The sequence below is a fragment of the Anomaloglossus baeobatrachus genome, chromosome 5, assembly GCF_048569485.1.
Source record: "Anomaloglossus baeobatrachus isolate aAnoBae1 chromosome 5, aAnoBae1.hap1, whole genome shotgun sequence".
Lineage (NCBI taxonomy): Eukaryota > Metazoa > Chordata > Amphibia > Anura > Aromobatidae > Anomaloglossus > Anomaloglossus baeobatrachus.
The window spans coordinates 97,618,249-97,639,910 of NC_134357.1; the positions used below are offsets into that span (position 1 = coordinate 97,618,249).

Below are 21,662 nucleotides of genomic sequence, written 5' to 3' on the forward strand. Positions count from 1 at the left end.
ATTAGGGGGACAGATAGGGCAATCTGTCACAAAGACAGCGATTGCCGAACAGTGTATTGTCTTCCTGGTGCTCGAGTTCGACACATTGCTGATCGGGTTGACAGATTACTGGGAGGGGCTGGGGAGGACCCAGCGGTCATTGTACACATTGGCACAAATGACAAAGTTAGAGGTAGGTGTAAGGTCTTTAAAGATGATTTCAGGGAATTAGGTTGTAAGCTTAAAGCAAGGACCTCCAAGGTGGTATTTTCGGAAATACTACCTGTGCCACGAGCCACACCAGAGAGGAAAAGGGAGATCAGGGAGGTTAACAGCTGGCTCAGGAATTGGTGTAGGAAAGAGGGTTTTGGGTTCCTGGAGAATTGGGTTGACTTTTCAGTTGGCTACAGATTCTATGCTAGGGATGGGCTGCATCTTAATGGGGAGGGTGCAGCTGTGCTGGGGCAGAAGATGGCTAGAAGGTTGGAGGAGTGTTTAAATTAGGAATGGGGGGTGAGGGTATTCACTTTATAGAAGGGGAATGTAGTGCAGATAGTGACCAGGGCACAAGTAATGAAATTGGGGGGACTACGGGGGGAAGGGTTAGGACAGTTAATACAGTAAGCAGGAATAGAGGTACAGAGTCATACGTAACGTGCATGTACACTAATACCCGAAGCCTCACAAATAAGATGGAGGAATTAGAATTAATATTGTTGGAAAAAAATTATGATATAGTGGGGATATCAGAGACATGGCTGGATGAGAGCTATGACTGGGCTTTTAATTTACAGGGTTATAGCCTATTCAGGAATGACCGTACAAATAAGCGAGGGGGAGGTGTGTGTCTATATGTAAAATCATTCTTAAAACCCATCCTGCGTGACAACATATGTGAGGGTACTGAGAATATAAAGTCCCTATGGGTGGAGATAAGGGGGGGGAGAATGAATAATAAAATACTGATAGGGGTGTGTTATAAGACGCCGAATATTATGGAAGAGGTAGAGAATCTCCTCATAAAACAAATTGATAAAGCAGCAAGTCTCGGAGAGATAATTATTATGGGGACTTTAACTATCCTGATATAAATTGGGTTACAGAAACTTGCACTTCCAGCAAAGGAAATAGATTTTTGATAACAATGAAAGATAATTACCTTTCACAAATGGTACAGGACCCTACAAGAGGGGGAGCACTACTAGACCTTGTACTAACCAATAGGCCAGACCGCATATCAAATATACAAGTTGGGGGTTACTTGGGGAATAGTGATCACAAAATAATAAGTTTTCATGTATTCTTTAGTAAGATGTATAGTAGAGGGGCTACAAGGACACTAAACTTCAGGAAAGCAAATTTTAAATGGTTGAGAGATGATCTTAGTGCAATAAACTGGGATGCTGTACTAAGTAATAAAAGTACACAAAGCAAATGGGAGACATATATGAGCATCCTGAATAGGGCTTGTGCAGAAAATATACCTTATGGGAACAAACATGCTAGAAATAGGAGGAAACCCCTATGGCTAAATAGAGCTGTAAGGGAAGCAATAAAAGAAATACAGAAAGCCTTAAAAGAAATAAAGAGGGTAGGTAGTGATGAGGCATTATATAATTATAGAAAATTAAATTAAATATGAAAAAAGCAAATTGTTAGCTAAGTTTGAGACAGAGAGACTCATTGCGAGAGAAAGTAAAAATAATCCTAAAATATTCTTTAACTACATAAACAGTAAAAAACTGAAAAGCGATAGTGTTGGCCTCCTTAAAAATAGTCTTGGTGAAATGGTGGAGGGGGATGAACCTGCTGAATGACTTTTTTTCTACAGTTTTTATACAAGAAAATGCCATGGCAGATGACATGACCAGTGATACCATAAATTCACCCTTGAATATTACCTGCTTAACCCAGCAGGAAGTACACCGCCGCCTGGAAATCACTAAGGTTGACAAATCTCCGGGCCCGGATGGCATACACCCCAGAGTACTACAGGAATTGAGTTCTGTGATAGATAGACCATTCTTTTTAATCTTCACAGATTCCTTAATAACAACAGGGTCAGTACTGGAGGACTAGCAAATGTGGTGCCAATATTCAAAAAGGGGACAAAAACTGAGCCGGGAAATTATAGGCCGGTAAGTTTAACCTCTACGGTTGGTAAAATTTTTGAGGGTTTCTTGAGAGATGCTATACTGGAGTATCTCAAGAAAAATAACCTTATGACACAGTAGCAACATGGGTTTATGAGGGATCGATCCTGTCAAACTAATTTGATCAGCTTCAATGAAGAGGTAAGTTCAAGCCTGGACCAGGGAAATGCAGTGGATGTTGTGTACAGTTAGGTCCAGAAATATTTGGACAGTGACACAAGTTTTGTTATTTTAGCTGTTTACAAAAACATGTTCAGAAATACAATTATATATATAATATGGGCTGAAAGTGCACACTCCCAGCTGCAATATGAGAGTTTTCACATCCAAATCGGAGAAAGGGTTTAGGAATCATAGCTCTGTAATGCATAGCCTCCTCTTTTTCAAGGGACCAAAAGTAATTGGACAAGGGACTCTAAGGGCTGCAATTAACTCTGAAGGCGTCTCCCTCGTTAACCTGTAAACAATGAAGTAGTTAAAAGGTCTGGGGTTGATTACAGGTGTGTGGTTTTGCATTTGGAAGCTGTTGCTGTGACCAGACAACATGCGATCTAAGGAACTCTCAATTGAGGTGAAGCAGAACATCCTGACGCTGAAAAAAAAGAAAAAATCCATCAGAGAGATATCAGACATGCTTGGAGTAGCAAAATCAACAGTCGGGTACATTCTGAGAAAAAAGGAATTGACTGGTGAGCTTGGGAACTCAAAAAGGCCTGGGCGTCCACGGATGACAACAGTGGTGGATGATCGCCGCATACTTTCTTTGGTGAAGAAGAACCCGTTCACAACATCAACTGAAGTCCAGAACACTCTCAGTGAAGTAGGTGTATCTGTCTCTAAGTCAACAGTAAAGAGAAGACTCCATGAAAGGAAATACAAAGGGTTCACATCTAGATGCAAACCATTCATCAATTCCAAAAATAGACAGGCCAGAGTTAAATTTGCTGAAAAACACCTCATGAAGCCAGCTCAGTTCTGGAAAAGTATTCTATGGACAGATGAGACAAAGATCAACCTGTACCAGAATGATGGGAAGAAAAAAGTTTGGAGAAGAAAGGGAACGGCACATGATCCAAGGCACACCACATCCTCTGTAAAACATGGTGGAGGCAACGTGATGGCATGGGCATGCATGGCTTTCAATGGCACTGGGTCACTTGTGTTTATTGATGACATAACAGCAGACAAGAGTAGCCGGATGAATTCTGAAGTGTACCGGGATATACTTTCAGCCCAGATTCAGCCAAATGCCGCAAAGTTGATCGGACGGCGCTTCATTGTACAGATGGACAATGACCCCAAGCATACAGCCAAAGCTACCCAGGAGTTCATGAGTGCAAAAAAGTGGAACATTCTGCAATGGCCAAGTCAATCACCAGATCTTAACCCAATTGAGCATGCATTTCACTTGCTCAAATCCAGACTTAAGACGGAAAGACCCACAAACAAGCAAGACCTGAAGGTTGCGGCTTTAAAGGCCTGGCAAAGCATTAAGAAGGAGGAAACCCAGCGTTTGGTGATGTCCATGGGTTCCAGACTTAAGGCAGTGATTGCCTCTAAAGGATTCGCAACAAAATATTGAAAATAAAAATATTTTGTTTGGGTTTGGTTTATTTGTCCAATTACTTTTGACCTCCTAAAATGTGGAGTGTTTGTAAAGAAATGTGTACAATTCCTACAATTTCTATCAGATATTTTTGTTCAAACCTTCAAATTAAACGTTACAATCTGCACTTGAATTCTGTTGTAGAGGTTTCATTTCAAATCCAATGTGGCGGCATGCAGAGCCCAACTCGCGAAAATTGTGTCACTGTCCAAATATTTCTGGACCTAACTGTATATGAACTTTTCAAAAGCTTTTGATACGGTGCCACACAAAAGGTTGGTACATACAATGAGAATAATGGGGATAGGGGAAAATATGTGTAACTGGGTTTAAAACTGGCTCAGTGATAGGAAACAAAGGGTGGTTATTAATGGTACGTACTCGGACTGGGTCTCAGTTCATAATGGGGTACCACAGGGGTCAGTATTGGGCCCGCTTCTTTTCAACATATTTATTAATGACCTTGTTGGGGGCATGCGGAGTAGAATTTCAATATTTGCAGATGATACTAAACTCTGCAGGGTAATCAATACAGAGGAGGATAATTTTATATTACAGGGAGATTTATGTAAATTGGAGGATTGGGCTGAGAAGTGGCAATTGAAGTTTAATGTAGATAAATGTAAGGTCATGCACTTGGGTAGAGGAAATAAAATTTATAATTATGTACTTAATTGTAGAACACTGGGTAAAACAGACACAAAAAGACTTGGGTGTATGGGTGGATGGTAAACTTCACTTTAGTGGACAGTGTCAGGCAACTGCTGCCAGGGCTAATAAAATAATGGGATGTATTAAAAGAGGTAAAAGTGTTCATGAAAAAAATATAGTTCTACCTCTGTACAAGTCAGTAGTGCGACCGCACTTAGAATACTGTGTACAATTCTGGTCACCGATATATAAGAAGGACATAGCTGAACTGGAGAGGGTGCAGAGAAGAGCAACCAAGATTATTAGAGGAATGGGGGGGCTGCAATACCAAGACAGGTTATTAAACTTGGGGTTATTTAGTTTGCAAAAACAAAGGCTTAGGGGGGATCTAATCACAATGTATAAATATATGAGAGGACAGTACAGAGACCTTTCCAAAGATCTTTTTACACCTAGGCCTGCGACTGGAACATGGGGGCATCCGCTACGTCTTGAGGAAAGAAGGTTTAATCATAATCACAGACGAGGATTCTTTACTGTACGAGCAGTGAGACTATGGAACTCTCTGCCGCATGATGTTGTAATGAGTGATTCACTACTAACATTGAAGCAGAGCCTGGATGCCTTTCTTGAAAAATGTAATATTACCAGTTATGTATATTAGATTTTATGACAGGGTGTTGATCCAGGGAACTAGTCTGATTGCCGGATGTGGAGTCAGGAAGGAATTTTTTTCCCCATTGGAGCTTGTTTGCCACATTGGGTTTTTTTGCCTTCCTCTGGATCAACATGTTAGGTTACGGGTTGAACTAGATGGACTTAGAGTCTCCCTTCAACCTTAAACTATGAAACTATGAAACTATGAAACATGAACCACACAGTGGTGTAATCCGTGTAACAGGTACCAGAAAAAACACGTATCTTTGAAATAAAATTATTTTTATACTCACCTGTCTCCGGCGATGCTGTCCCCAGCTGTTGCAGTCTCCTGCTTCCAGGCCGGCTAATGATGCTCATGAATATTCACTGCACTGTGACCAGGAAGTAACAGAAGCAGTGAGACAGCAGCGACCGGAGACAGGAGAGTCGGAGAGATCAGCACCATGGACAGCAGGAGATTGGCAGGTGAGTATAAGTGCCTGATCTCTATGTGCTATCATGGAGAGCACACAGAGAACAAACATGTGCCAAAACCATGGCACAGAGAGGGTCATATGCGTCTTTAACATGTCAGGAAAAAACATGTGTGTTTTTCACTGTCGTGTGAAAGAGGGCTAATGTAGCTAGGGAAAACTATCAACTCCTAGCCTCCCCAACATGTTTCACCATGTCTGGCTTCATAAGGGAAATGAGGTTACAATCAGGTTTTACTAGCTACATTGGGATGAGACAATCAAAAGGATTAATATAGGAGATTCAGGTTTGCGGCCTGTTTGTCCTTAAGAGACAGTAGGAAGAATCTCTCCCTATTGCTGCGGTTTTAATGTTCAGTGTTAGGCGGGCTTTGCATGCTGCGACATCGGTAACAATGTGTTACCGATGCTGCAGCGATAGTCCCGCCCCCGTCGCACGTGCAATATCTAGTGAAAGCTGCCATAGTGATTATTATTGCTATGGCAGTTTCACACGCACATACCTGCCGTGCGACGTCCCTCTGGCCGGCGACCCGCCTCCTTCCTAAGGGGGTGGGTCGTGCGGCGTCACAGCGACATCACACGGCAGGCGGCCAATTGAAGTGCAGGGGCGGAGATGAGCAGGATGTAAACATCCCGCCCACCTCCGTCCTTCTCATTGCAGCCGGGAGGCAGGTAAGGTGATGTTCCTCACTCCTGCGGCTTTACACACAGCGATGTGTGCTGCCGCAGGAGCGAGGAACAACATCGCACCTGTCGCTGCACCGGCATTATGGAAATGTTGGAGGCTGCAGTGATGATACGATAACGACGCTTTTGCGCTCGTTCATTGTATCAAAAAGGATTTACACGTTGTGATATCGACTGCAACGCCGGATGTGCGTCACTTTCGATTTGACCCCATTGACATCGCATGTGCAATGTCGCAACGTGTAAAGCCGCCCTTAGGCATTAAAAATGATAAAATTTAACAATGATATGGAATGTTAAGTTTTAAAGGTTTTCAGTTTACACCTGCAGCACAGTCATGCCACTGGCCTGAAGTGTCCCGATTCAGGAGTGCACTGCTTCCAGGTAACCGGGGGCCGAGAGCTGCGATCTCCTAAAACGTCATGTTGAGAGCATCCTTTTAAATAGTTCAGTATGGTTTAAAGTCATACAACTAGCATCTGTCCCACATTTTCTGTTAACATACACTAAGTGGTTTAGTTAGAAAAGGAGGATAGATGAAGACTATGGCCATCGGATCAGATTGTTGACTGTTCCGATAGAATCACATAAGCCTGAATAGGCGCTGTAGGAATAAACTTCCTTCATTAATAACAATTAATAACTTAAAATTGTTAGAAGGCAAATATGTTTGGAATAAAGAACAACTTGTGTTAATTTTGTATACTACTTGCAGTATATTATTAGCAGTGGCAAGTGGGGCAGATGTCTTACTTACTTAGATCATTTAGCGTTATGTCTGCCAAATAACCAGCATGGTGGCTTAAAATAAATCATGATTGCATATGCCTGTAATGTAGCTTGAATTATACAGATATAATTCTAAGGGATTAAACATACGGTATATTTTAAGTCAGTTCAGATGATATATTGTGTCAAATCAAGGCTAGACAAACAGCTTTTCTTACTGTGGATAGAAATAACTGTTATATTTCAGCAAATGATACTATACATATGATTAAGGTGTGCAGAAACAAAATACGTGTTCTTTTCAACAAGGGTACATATACAGTTAGGTCCAGAAATATTTGGACAGTGACACAAGTTTTGTTATTTTAGCTGTTTACAAAAACATGTTCAGAAATACAATTATATATATAATATGGGCTGAAAGTGCACACTCCCAGCTGCAATATGAGAGTTTTCACATCCAAATCGGAGAAAGGGTTTAGGAATCATAGCTCTGTAATGCATAGCCTCCTCTTTTTCAAGGGACCAAAAGTAATTGGACAAGGGACTCTAAGGGCTGAAATTAACTCTGAAGGCGTCTCCCTCGTTAACCTGTAATCAATGAAGTAGTTAAAAGGTCTGGGGTTGATTACAGGTGTGTGGTTTTGCATTTGGAAGCTGTTGCTGTGACCAGACAACATGCGGTCTAAGGAACTCTCAATTGAGGTGAAGCAGAACATCCTGAGGCTGAAAAAAAAAAGAAAAAATCCATCAGAGAGATAGCAGACATGCTTGGAGTAGCAAAATCAACAGTCGGGTACATTCTGAGAAAAAAGGAATTGACTGGTGAGCTTGGGAACTCAAAAAGGCCTGGGCGTCCACGGATGACAACAGTGGTGGATGATCGCCGCATACTTTGGTGAAGAAGAACCTGTTCACAACATCAACTGAAGTCCAGAACACTCTCAGTGAAGTAGGTGTATCTGTCTCCAAGTCACCAGTAAAGAGAAGACTCCATGAAAGGAAATACAAAGGGTTCACATCTAGATGCAAACCATTCATCAATTCCAAAAATAGACAGGCCAGAGTTAAATTTGCTGAAAAACACCTCATGAAGCCAGCTCAGTTCTGGAAAAGTATTCTATGGACAGATGAGACAAAGATCAACCTGTACCAGAATGATGGGAAGAAAAAAGTTTGGAGAAGAAAGGGAACGGCACATGAGCCAAGGCACACCACATCCTCTGTAAAACATGGTGGAGGCAACATGATGGCATGGGCATGCATGGCTTTCAATGGCACTGGGTCACTTGTGTTTATTGATGACATAACAGCAGACAAGAGTAGCCGGATGAATTCTGAAGTGTACCGGGATATACTTTCAGCCCAGATTCAGCAAAATGCCGCAAAGTTGATCGGACGGCGCTTCATAGTACAGATGGACAATGACCCCAAGCATACAGCCAAAGCTACCCAGGAGTTTATGAGTGCAAAAAAGTGGAACATTCTGCAATGGCCAAGTCAATCACCAGATCTTAACCCAATTGAGCATGCATTTCACTTGCTCAAATCCAGACTTAAGACGGAAAGACCCACAAACAAGCAAGGCCTGAAGGCTGCGGCTGTAAAGGCCTGGCAAAGCATTAAGAAGGAGGAAACCCAGCGTTTGGTGATGTCCATGGGTTCCAGACTTAAGGCAGTGATTGCCTCCAAAGGATTCGCAACAAAATATTGAAAATAAAAATATTTTGTTTGGGTTTGGTTTATTTGTCCAATTACTTTTGACCTCCTAAAATGTGGAGTGTTTGTAAAGAAATGTGTACAATTCCTACAATTTCTATCAGATATTTTTGTTCAAACCTTCAAATTAAACGTTACAATCTGCACTTGAATTCTGTTGTAGAGGTTTTATTTCAAATCCAATGTGGTGGCATGCAGAGCCCAACTCGCGAAAATTGTGTCACTGTCCAAATATTTCTGGACCTAACTGTATACAGTATGTCACATAATTGCTGTGAATTTTGCCTGCACAATGTTGATGGGAGATGACATTACCAAGCTGATATAATTTTACAAATCTTATCCTCAAGTGGTCAATTTTAAGGGGACTCTGTTATCAGAATGTTACCTATTATTTATAACATATTTTTTTTAATTAATATTGTTTTAAAAAAAAATGGGGCAATGTTTTATTTTTCATACCCCATCAGTCTTTTTCACAGTTTTGGTTTTGCGGTTTTTATACTGGCCACTGAGGCCATTTTACATTCTTATTTCCTATTTTTTAACAGTTTTCAGCAGTCTCATTATTATTGAAGACAGGAATTTATCCACAGTTGATAATACAGGATCCACCAATCACCATTGGTGATACTATAACTCCCCCTTCCTTTGACCTTTGTAGACACTCATTAAACATTTAGGTACAACAGAAAGGGTCTGAGACAGTGACAGTCTTCTGTTGCTGTGACGCCCTGGACTAGTCAGGTTGTCACAGGGTTCTGCACAATCTTTCTCTTCCCGTGCAGGGCTCAAACCCAAATGATTCTGGGAACTTAACCTGCAGTACTGCCTCCACCAGCATTCATAAATCCTAGTGACACCCTGCACCACACCTGCCAGGTACACCAGTGGGCAGCTTAAGCGGAATAGGGCTGCCCACCTAGGGGTCAGGCAGGAAAGTGGGAGGTGACAAAGGAGTCGAGTAGTGGCTCCCAAAGAGAGATGAGCTGGGGATTTGGAGCTCCCAGAGGAGGAGAATCCTAGGTCGCAGGCAGTGGTTTAAACCTAAAGGAGTCGGACCCCCGATCGCAGGGGATTGAGGCTAGGTGCTGGGAGCGGTCTTAATGGACGGTCAGCAGCCTGGGCCCAATCACTGGCATGGGTCCGAAGGCACGACGGGGTACATGGACCCTAGGTCAGGGAGAAGGTGTATGCAACCCAGCAATTAACCTGCAGAGGAGAGGACCTCTATGGACTGTTCCCACCAGCTCAACAATCAGGAGCATTAGCGCAATGAGGGGGGCTTTCCACATAAGCGGCCCACAAAATCCCAAGCGTGAGCTCCTGAGAGCAGGCTCCTTTCTTAGTCACAGTGGGGAGCAGGCTGACGGGCCACAATAGAACATCTAAATTGTTGGTGCCAGGAGTGAGGCCACAAACCACTAAGCAGTGCTGCAGGACCCGGACCCGGACGAGCTCCCCTCGAGAGACAGAGACAGTCAGAGACTTGGTTCACCCTGTTGTCGGAGTCTGCTTATTTGCTGAGTGAGTACCAATTGATCCCTGCAGCCAGCGAGCCTGCACTTCCCCTGCTCCCCGCACCACCATCCCGAGTCCCGGGGTCACCCCCTACCCATGGAGGGCCACTTCACCTGGCTGCCCCCTTCCATCACCCCGGGTACTCCCAACGGCAGCGGCGGTATTCCCAGTTACCGTACACCACAGGTGGCATCACAAACTATGTATATACCTCCCCTGTAAATACCCCCTTCTTCATTTGAGGAGTGGCCCCTAGCCCCCAGGTTTGGAGACCCTTGAATTTGTTAGCTTAAATTTGTTTGCAACTTGATTGGGCCTGCTTATACACTATCCAAACTATTCTGTGTTGCAAACTTTCAGCAATTATTCTCGGTTGTCCATGTCTAGGGACATTAGCTACAGTACCATGAACGGTAAACTTCTTGATCATGTTGCGCACTGTGGACAAACAAACATTAGTATCTCTGGAGATGCATTTGTAACCTTGAGATTGTTGATATTTTTCAACTATTTTGGTTCTCAAGTCCTCAGACAGTTCTCTTTTCCTTTTTCTGTTCTCCATGCTTAATATGGCACACACAGACACACAATGTAAAGATTGAGTCAACTTCTCCCCTTTTTATCTTGTTTTAGGTGTGATTTTCATATTGCTCAAATTTGTTGCTTGCCATTGGTGAGTTTGACGGAGCATTATATTCTCGAAACAAAGTTGTTTACCCACAATTTTGAAATGGTACTAATAATTTTGTCAGGTCCATTTTGGGGGATTTTGTGTGAAATTATGTCCAATTTGCCTTTGTTTCTCTGTTTTTTTTGTGTTGTTTCAAAACACACAAAGGAAATAAATATATGTTCAACAAAACATGTGTAATTGCAATTATTGTCTATGAGAAATACTTCACTTTCTGGAACAATTTCAGAGTGCCAACACTTTCAGCCATGACTGTATTTATTTATATGTTAGCTATATCTGTTTCTAGGAAAGAGACTAATAGTGAGGTGCTTTATGACAGATATTTGTGGTCCACTTATCTCCAATTCTGACTGGTGTCACACGCACATCTCTCTTCCTTCACTGCTTTTGGAAGCATCAGCCAACTTAGGGATTGGGAACAGTGATTCTGGAGATAGGATTAGGTTCAAGAGATGGAATCCACATTTATTAGACATTTATGGCATATCTTGCAAATATTTCTTCCATTATATAACCCCATAATATACAATTGCTGTTGTTGTAGTTGACCTTACGCTATATCTACAGATAATCATTGTTTGAGACGTAGCCAACTTTACCTTAACACAGATAGCACAGCACCTGTATATCACAGCATAAAAAAGTGTAATTTGATACCTTACATATTTCAATGGATTTTGCAAAGTTAATTTATCTTAATTCTCTTAAGTGAATTAACCTTCTGTGAGAAGTTATGAAGATGGTTATCAAGATATCCTGTCCTGGGCTCCTTCCTCTTCTCTTTATACAGCACCCATATTGGATAAACCATCAGCATATTTATTTTTCAGGACCATATATAGGCAGATAACACCCAAATATACACATCGTCTCCTGACATCATACCTGCATTACTACAAAATACCAGGGATTGTCTTTCTGCTGCCTCTAACATCATGTCTAGGGATGATCGAATATCACAAATATTCGGCAACATTTGGCTTCGCGAATATCTGACGAATAGTTCGCCGCGAATAGTCGATGTGCAATGTAAGTCTATGGGAAGCCCGAATAGTTGCTATTTGGCAACTATTCGGGTTTCCCATAGACTTACATTGCACATCGAATATTCGCAAATTATTGAATAGTGGCGACCTTTTTGGCGAATATGGGCGTTGACGAATATTTGTGGTATTTGAACATCCCTAATCATGTCCTTCCTCTATCTAAAACAAAATCTGTTAAAAACTCAATGTGTTTCCCCCTCTAATAATATTCCTAAACCTGACTCTGCCCTGTCTGTGTAAGGTTTGTAAATAGCTAATACATCCACACACTTGCTGTGTTAGGGTTATATGTGACGCATCCTTTGTTCACTCCCTATATCAATCACTCACTTACTCATGCCACATGCACCTCAAAAACATCTCTAAAATTTAACCGGTTCTTATCTTTAACTCTTTAAAAACTCTTACTGTTGCTCTGATTTACCCTCACCGTGACTACTACACATTTTTACTAATCAGTTTTACTCTTACTAAATTTTCTGTTTTCCATTCTATCCTGAATCCAGCAGCCAAAAACATATTTGTCTCTAATCCTTTCAATGATGCTTGTCCTCTAAGCCCAATCTTTGCACTGGTTGCTCAACTGAGTGCAATATTAATGTGAAACTCTTACACATAAAGCTCTCCACAGTCCTGCACCATCCTATATCTACTCCCTCATCCCTGTTTTCCACCCTACCTATCCTCTCTATTTTGCAAATGGCATAAGGCTGACATCCTCTTGAATTCAAACCTTTCACTTCTATCTGTTGGACTCCTCTCGTACTGCACCAGTTCTTTCGAAAACTCTACCCCAGATAATTTGGTTTATTCCCAGTATGTGCAGTTTTCAAGTGTGCTCTAAAAACACATTTCTTGAGACTGGCCTATCACCTTTTCTCACTAATCTTACTATTGACTGTTCTCCCATCCATGCACTCAATACCACTCGGTATCTGTAATTGTACAGATATTGGCTGGTGACCAGTTTAAGCAGCATTAATTGAATGCTTCTCTATATTTTACTGATGGCTGGACCTTACACGAAAAGCACTTTGTTTTTACCTTTTAAGTTTTATTTTTCTCTATTATCTCATATATTGTAAGCTTGTGAGCAGGACCCTCACTCCTATTGATATTTGTTGAACTATCTATGATACATTATTTGTCATGTTAAATTTGGCTTTATGTGTCCTGCCATCATTAATATCCATGCCTATCTTCAATTATAATCCTAATTCTTGATTGTTTCTTGACATTATTAATCATATTGATATTTCATACATTTCTAACGGATCGGGTGACACCCACCTATCTACAGAATAGGGTCCACCAATTCATTGTTCCACTAGTGCGGTATCCACATTAACAGGATGATAGCTAAGTATGTGTACCTCATGCTATCCACTGCGATGGGACTTATTATAGGAGATGAGTATATCAATCTGTGTATGATCGAGTTAGAATTGAATCTTCTGAAATTTCACACATTTTCAAACACTTTGGTTTTCAATATGCTGTGTGCAAAAAAAAAACACTTGCTAAGCACCATGTCACACATTGCTAAAGCAACAAAGAGTGGGCTAATGACTGTTTGCATGTCCACTTCCCCATAATGCCTTGCAGCTATGACATCTAGTGGATTATTATACCTTGTACAGTGGTGGTTAGTACCTCAGCTATCACAAATAGTGGTTCCCAATGGAATTATGTACTGCAGAGTAATTTTCTATCTCCACAGTCACTGGGTAAGACTCTCATGCCTGTAGAGTGTGAGACTTTATGGTCAGTAGGGCCCTCTCTCTCTTTCTCTCTCTTTCTCTCTCTTTCTCTTTTTCACTCTATTTTCTGTAGAGTGTATTTTCTTATGATCAGTAAGCTCTTAGGCGGGCTTTACACGTTGTGACATCACTACCGATATATCGTTGGGGTCACGTCGTTAGTGATGCACATCCGGCACCGGTAGTGACATCGCAATGTGTAAATCCTAGGAGCGATGATGAATGAGCGCAAAAACGTAAAAAATCGCTGCTCTGTGTCATGGCGTTCATTTTCATAATGTCGTTACTGCTGCAGATACGATGTTGTTTGTCGTTGCTGCAGCACCACACATCGCTGTGTGTGAAACCGCAGGAACAACAAACATCTCCTTACCTGCATCCACCAGCAATGCGGAAGGAAGGAGGTGGGCGGGATGTTATGTCCCGCTCATCTGCGCCCCTCTGCTTCTATTGGCTGGCCGCTTAGTGACGTCGCGGTGATGTCGCTGTGATGCCGAACGCACCTCCCCCTTGAAGGAGGGATTGTTCGGTGGTCACAGCGACGTCGCCGACCAGGTATGTGCGTGTGAAGCTGCTGTAGCGATTATGTTCTCTATGGCAGCAAGCACCAGATATCGCATGTACGACGGGGGCGGGTGCTATCGCTCTCGACATCGCTAGCAATTGCTAGCAATGTCGCAGTCTGTAAAGCCCGCTTTATGATATCTGGGGTACTCTCTATCTCTTCTGTCATATGTAAGATCTTATTTTTAGCATTGTCCTCTTTCTCTCTCTCTCTCTCCCTCTCTCCCTCTTTCCTTCTCTCCCTCTCTCCCTCTCTCCCTCTCCCTCTCCAGTAGAGTATAAGTTCTTATGGTCATTGTAAAATCATAGAATCATAGAATGGTAGAGTAGGAAGGGACCTCAAGGGCCATTGGGTCCAAGTCCAAGGTGTTCTTAAATCATCCCAGCTATATGTTTATCCAGCCTCCGCTTAAAGATTTCCATTGATGGAGAGCTCACTACCTTCCGTAGTAGCCTGTTGAGCTCTCTGACTGCACTCACTGTTAGAAAATTTTTCCTAATGTCTAATCTGAATCTCCTTCCTTTTAGTTTCATCTCATTGCTTCATGTAATTCCTTGTGCTAATGAGAATGGGGTAGTTCCCTCTGCACTGTGACCACCTTTCAGATATTTGTAGAAAGCTATTAAGTTTTCTCTCAGCCTTTTTTTTTTGCAAACTGGACATTCCTAGTTCTTTTAACCTTTCTTCATAAGACATGATTTTCAGACTTTCTATCATCTTGGCTGCTCTTCTCTGAACATCCTCCAATATATCAATGTCTTTCTTGAATTGGGGTGCATAGAAGTGTACAGAGTATTCCAAGTGGGGTCTGACCAGGGCAGAGTATATGGTAATAATGACCTCTCTTGATCTAGACTCAATGCTTATCTTGACACATCCCAGAATTTTGTTGGCCTTTTTAGCTGCTGCACCACACTGTTTGCTCATGTGGAATCTGGGAGCTACTATTATAACCAAGTCCTTTTTGTCTGTGCAATTGCTTAGTGCTATTCCTCCCCTACTATATATGCTTTTTACATTTCTTTTACCCGGATGTAGGACATTGCATTTGCCCCTGTTAAATACCATTGTGAGTGCCTCGGCCCGCTGTTCGAATGTGTCTAGATCCTTTTGAATACGCTCTGTTTCCTCTCCAGTTTTGGCTATTCCTCTTATCTTAGTATCATCTGCGAATTTTGAGTTCCCCAGTAATTTAATTGCCAAGATCATTTATAAAGATAGGGTCCATTTTCTTGTTCTCTCTCTGTCTACTGTAAAGTGTATTCCCTTATGATACATGGGGTCTTCTCTCTATTTCTTCAGTCATGTGTAAGCTCTTATGTTCAGCGCAGCTCTCTCGATCTCTTTCATCACGCAAATGTAAATTTTACAAGCAATTACAAGTTTTCCAGTATATGGATGTACACAAATTTACTGAGCTGTGATCTACTAATGATCACACATGAACACACCGGAACTAAGATAAGGTACAGTAATTCCCGGGGGAAGAGAGTCAAGAAGGAGGCATGAGTATGTGACCAATGTTTACCATGTGTACCAATTTGGGCAAGCTGAGCAAGATGAGCTGGCTTAAAGCCACACCAAGGGACTCATGAGTAATGGTGGGCAGTCCCTCAGGCAGGTCAAATAAAGAAATAACGTTTGGAACACCATTCTAAGTCTGAACTGGGTGCAAAAACCTAAAAAAACATCACTTTATGGAGAGAAGGTATGCACACCAGTGACTATGCAAGGGGAATACATGTAATAGCAGTAACTGTTGTGTGAATACTGGCCTGAAAAATACAATAGCTACATGGAAAAATGGAAAAATGACTATGGAATCTGCATTACTGCCATGAAATATGAATAAAGAGAAATTTAGCTATTGAATTGATCAATGCAACAGAGCCCCAAAACCTCTTCACACAGCAGTTACTGCTATTACATGTATTCCCCTTGCATAGTCACTGGTGTGCATACCTTCTCTCCATATACCTCAGGCAGGTCAAACTGGAAAGACTGGAGAGTTCGAACCTGTGACCAAGTGACTGAAGAGGTAGTTACCAAAAAGGACAATAGAGTGAGCTGAAAAGATCAGGAATTCTAGTTGAGGCCAGGAGGTCCTTTTAACTGTACAGACTTAATCTACACCCCTGAGACATGGAGGCATCTAGTGCGATTTGCGGCGCAATGGAGAATAAAGCTTTCCGTCAGGCAAGTCAAACTGGAAAGACTGGAGAGTTCGAACCTGTGAGCGAAGTGGGAGTTACCAAAAAAGGACAATAGAGTGAGCTGAAAAAATCAGGAATCCTAGTTGAGGCAAGAGGTCCCTGTAGCCATACAGACTTAGACTACACCTCTGAGACACAGAGGTTGTGCTGTTCCTACTTGTTTTATTTAAAACTGTTACCTGTAATTACATATCTAATCTTATTTAATGTTTCATGCTTATCTTCTGCTGCCATCTACTGGTCAGACCTTTTGGCTCCTCTGTTTCTTTTCGTCCAGCCCATGGGAGTGTCTGCTGCTCCTCTTACGTCACATCCTGGCATCCATGTTCAATTCACAGCCAGAGATCATGAGAATCACACCCCTTATTCGAGCTGCTAGAAGCAAAGTCTTCTGACCTTAGTGGCATCAGAAACAACAACACTAGAATACCACAAAACCAAGGACTTGGTTCACTGTAACTGTGCATGTTTATGGAGAAATAAACCACCGTTGATCATCTCAGCGTGTGCACATTTCATCCATCAATCTGAAGCGCTCTGGTCATGTCTGCCTCACCTATTGCAAAACGAAGGTAAGATTCTCACGCCACCCCACAACTACGCACCTTCAATCACCTTTAAGTGAGGACAGAACAGAGGTAGCTGGTACGATTTGCGGCGCAATGGGGAATTGAACTGTCCTCCATTACAGCCTGTTAAAATTACCATTGCAGATAATTATAGTGAAGATAGGAGGGATTTTTAGGGTATGAGCCCACAATGAGTTTTACTTGTGTTTTTGACCATGCCTATTCTCAATATGCCAAAACTGCAGCATTTTACAGAACAAAGTGGATGGGATAAACAGAAATTTCATGTTCACTGTGGGGTTTTTTATGCTGCGTTAACTCACCTGTGGTGCATTTTTCCGAAAAGCAGCATGTTAATTTCTATTGTGGGACCACTCAATTTTCTGCTGGATTTGCCCCTATAAATTTACACTAGATGTGGAAATTCCACAAGTTAAAAAGGCACATTCGATTTTGGTGCATTTACGCAGCGGAAACACATCAAAATCACATGTAAACTGCGCCTCATGATGTCAATACCAGGATGTTTCAAAAACAAAACAGCTTTATCTAAAGGATGACACACCAAAAAGGGACAAATGCGCAGTGTCAAAAACAGGATGAAAACCCAACTTCAAAAACGCAGATAAAAACGCAGGTAAACTAAGGTGTGAAGGTGGTGCAGAAATTTTGCAGCATTAATAACTCAACGGATGCTGATCGTGGGAAGATAGTTTTGCAGTGACTAGATGGACATTGACAGGCAACATACAGTGTGTTCATTTGAAGATTATGTAGTTAATTGTAAGGATAGAGATTGTGATTTCAATCTATATTGATTGTATAACAATATAATGTCTGATGCCCGCTAATATGCCGTTTTCTTCAAAATTGCATTTTGACCATTGATACTATAAATAGTTAATAATTCTCCATTTTGGTCCACTGCTATCACTGAGTCTGCATCTTCTGTGCTGCGGCATACGTTTAGCTGTTTTATACTAAAACTATGGAAAAATATGGAAAACGTTCAGATTCAAAGCAGATCTTGTCCTTGGTTGGTTTCGAACTGACAGCCCTGGAGCTGTACGGCAGCAGAGCCACCACTCTGCACTACGTAGTTATGAACTGATTAATTTCCTGCTTTTTAAAGTATTTCATGAACTTGCTATTACCATTTATTATTTAGTATCATTTTTAGAATCCCATTTAATGAACGCTTAAGGAACTTCTTTTTCTAAACGGAACAGTTTCTTCTAATCTTAACATCATACAGTCTGATTTAAAGTAAAGTCAAGGAGAAACAGAATTGTGGAAATTAAATGTTTTTCTTGTGTTGTTTTTTTTTATCTCCAGCTTACAGCTGTTGATGCAGATGAAGGCGTTAATGGTCAGATTACATATGAAATCTTAGCCGGAGCTCAGGGGAAGTTTGTCATTAACAGCAAAACAGGGGTCATCACCATCACTCCAGGAGTAGCTCTGACTGTGGGGGAGTCGTTTGCTCTTACTGTAAAAGCTTCTGACAATGCTCCTCTAGCGCAAAGAAGGTATGTATGAATATAATATTAGTCAAACATTCCAAATTTGGATATAAGGAGATGGAGCACTGATCTTATAACATTTCTATAGTTATATTTTTTGTTTTTTTATTTTTTTATGATTTTTTTGTGTACTGATTACTATGCCTATTATATGGTAGACAACAACATGTAGACAACCATAATTATTATTTTTTTATAAAATTGTGATAATTTACTACTGACTATTACATTTTTTAAACATGAAACTATTTTCTCTCCCTTAAAAATTTTGATTAAATAGAAATTATTCGGAAAGAAATCTATAGTTCAGTGAATGAGTTTGAATATACCATATTTTTCAGATTATAAGATGTACATTTCCTCCCAAAAATTTGGGAGGAAAATGAGGGGTGTATCTTATAATGCAACTGTAGCTTACTGGGACGTGGAGAATGAGTGCTGTGCTGGCCGTGGAGCACTGTGCTGGCTATTTTGCTGGCTGTGATGGGGGCTGTGCTGGTTGTGGTGGGGGTTGTGCTAGCTGCGGTGTGAGCTGTGTTTGCTGCGGTAGAAACTGTGCTGACTGCGGTGGGAGCTGTGTGGAGAAGGGTGGTGCGGTGGGTGATATGGTCTGTCGAAGGTGCGGACTTCAAATAATGTCGCCTGTAGTCGGCATGTGAGCAGATGGAGCTCTCCGCCAAAGATCTGTATGCACCACCTCTGGGTAATTGATCTCCCAGCAGTGGGCTTAAGGAAAATGGTGCCCAGAAGTAGCGCACGCATAGATGATATCTCTACTTGTCATTGAGCCGAGAGCTCAATCTATGCACATGCCGACTCCGGTCGCCATTTCTTTGAAACCTGCACTGCCAACAAAATATCTGTGACACCCGCCACAACGTCCTGCTCCACACAGCCAGCATAGTGCCTGCAGCCAGCACAGTTCCCACCGCAGCTAGCACAGCACCCACCACAGCGCCTGCAGCATTGCGCTACTCCAGCACCACCCCTGCCTCTTGTGACTCTGCTCCACCACAGCTACCATCCCCCCTCTGGTAAGACACCACTGGAGTATAAGATGGTCCCCTTTTTTTTACGTTTTTTATCCCTAATTTGGGGTGCATCTTATAATCCACTGCATCTTATAAAACGATAATATGCTAATTGTAACATAAGAATTAATGACTGCAAAAAATGGTTGCAACAAATGATACCTTTTCTTTTTTGATACTGTAATGCCCCATTGAACAATTTATCTGCTCACAAAAAAGGTAATCATTTTGTAGAAAACCAGTTTTTACAAGGAGGCAGCTTGTTTCAGCAGAAACCTTCTCCTTTTTGTCTGTTTGTAGTGCTGGTAAGGTAGATAATGCTTTATCTTATCCTGTATTTAAATAGCTGAAGCTCATGAGATAAAGACATAAAAGGAAAATAGATGGCATTTTTTTGTACCTCTTTGCAAGCTTGTTTATTTGAGGTGATTGCTGTAAATCAGAGATGAGAAGATAAATCCACTACAAATCAAAAAGTAAAATTTCCTGAAATTCACAAGCCACATTCAAGTGATAGAAAGTGCAGGATCTTCAGAGTCAGTGTGGCTGTAAACTGATATGTGATTTACTGCACTAGAGCACCTTAAAAACACCATTCTATATTAATTCACAGCAAACAAGCAAGGAGGGCAGTTTAACCCCTTCACGACCCTTGACGGATATATCCGTCATGGAGCGTGTGATGTAAAGCCCTGCCCCCTGCCGCGGGCAGGATGCAGCGATCCGCGCACATATCAGCTGTTTTTAACAGCTGACATGTGTGCCTGCATGTTCTGAGTGGAATCGCATTCCACCCGGAACATTTAACTCCTTACATCTCGATGCCAAAGCAGTGAGATGCATATGCGCGCGGCCATGATTTTCACTTACCGCTGCCCCCACCGGAAGTCACGTGCATGATCACATGACTTTTGGTGGTTGCCATGGTAGCACAGGGTCATGTGATGACGCCTGTAGCTAACATGAGTCACTTCCTTTCAATGCTGGAATACAGCTGGCATTGAAAGTAAAGCAGCATATCTGCAGTTCTTAGCTGTGCAGCTGAGATCTACAGATAGTGCAGAGCGATCGGATTGCTGATCACTATAGCCCCCTAGGGGGACTAGCAAAATAAAAAAAAGAAAAAAAAATGTTTGAAAAATTAAAAAAAATTAAAAAACACTTAAAAGTTCAAATCACCCCCTTTCGCCCCATTGAAAATTAAAGGGTTACAAAAATAAAATCTATACACATATTTGGTAACACCGCGTTCAGAAATGCCAGATCTATCAAAATATAAAATCAGTTAATCTGATCAGTAAACGGCGTAGCGGCAAAAAAATTCCAAACACCAAAATTACGGTTTTTGGTTGCCACAAGTTTTGCGCAAAATGCAATAATAGGTGATCAAAACGTAGCATCTGTGCAAAAATTGTTTCATTAAAAACATCAGCTTGAGACGCAAAAAATAAGCTGGCACTGAGCTATAGATCCCAAAACATGAGAACCCTACGGGTTTCAGAAAATGGCGTAAAACATGCGCCACTTTTATTGGATAAACTTGTGATTTTTTTTTAACCCCTTAGATACAAGGAAACTTATACATGTTTAGTGTCTACAAACTCGCACCAACCTCAGGCATCACAATGACACATCAGTTTTACCATATAGTGAACACAGTGAATAAAATATCCCAAAAACTATTGTGCAACCACACTTTTTTTGTAGTTTTTTCACATTTGAAATTTTTTTTTGCTATTTTCCAGTACACTATATGGTAAAACATTTGGTTTCTTTTAAAAGTACAACCAGTCACGCAAATAACAAGCCCTCATATGGCAAGATTGACAGAAAAATGAAAAAGTTACGGCTCTCAGAAGAAGGGGAGCAGAAAACAAAAATGTAAAAATGGAAAGTGCCCGGGGGCTAAAGGAGTTAAGATCCATCTATCCGAATTGTGTTACTGAAGACAAATCCTGAAACCAAAGCTTGTGTGTCAGAGAAATTGTGCTCCCCTGCTTGTGTAACAGACAAGCTATAAGCTATATTTTTTGTATTTCTTTTGCCTCTTTTTATAATTATTTAAAGACAAAAAATTTTC

General features: G+C 41.4%; 1 protein-coding gene across 1 annotated transcript in view; it reads left to right on the forward strand.

Annotated features, from left to right (window-relative positions):
- Window positions 1-21,662, forward strand: part of PCDH15 (protocadherin related 15) — a 2,365,808-nt gene that overhangs the window by 1,338,622 nt on the left and 1,005,524 nt on the right. The window contains exon 15 of the mRNA XM_075348720.1: window positions 18,364-18,557. Coding sequence (XP_075204835.1) covers window positions 18,364-18,557 — 194 coding nt within the window. The remainder of the gene's footprint in view (window positions 1-18,363; window positions 18,558-21,662) is intronic.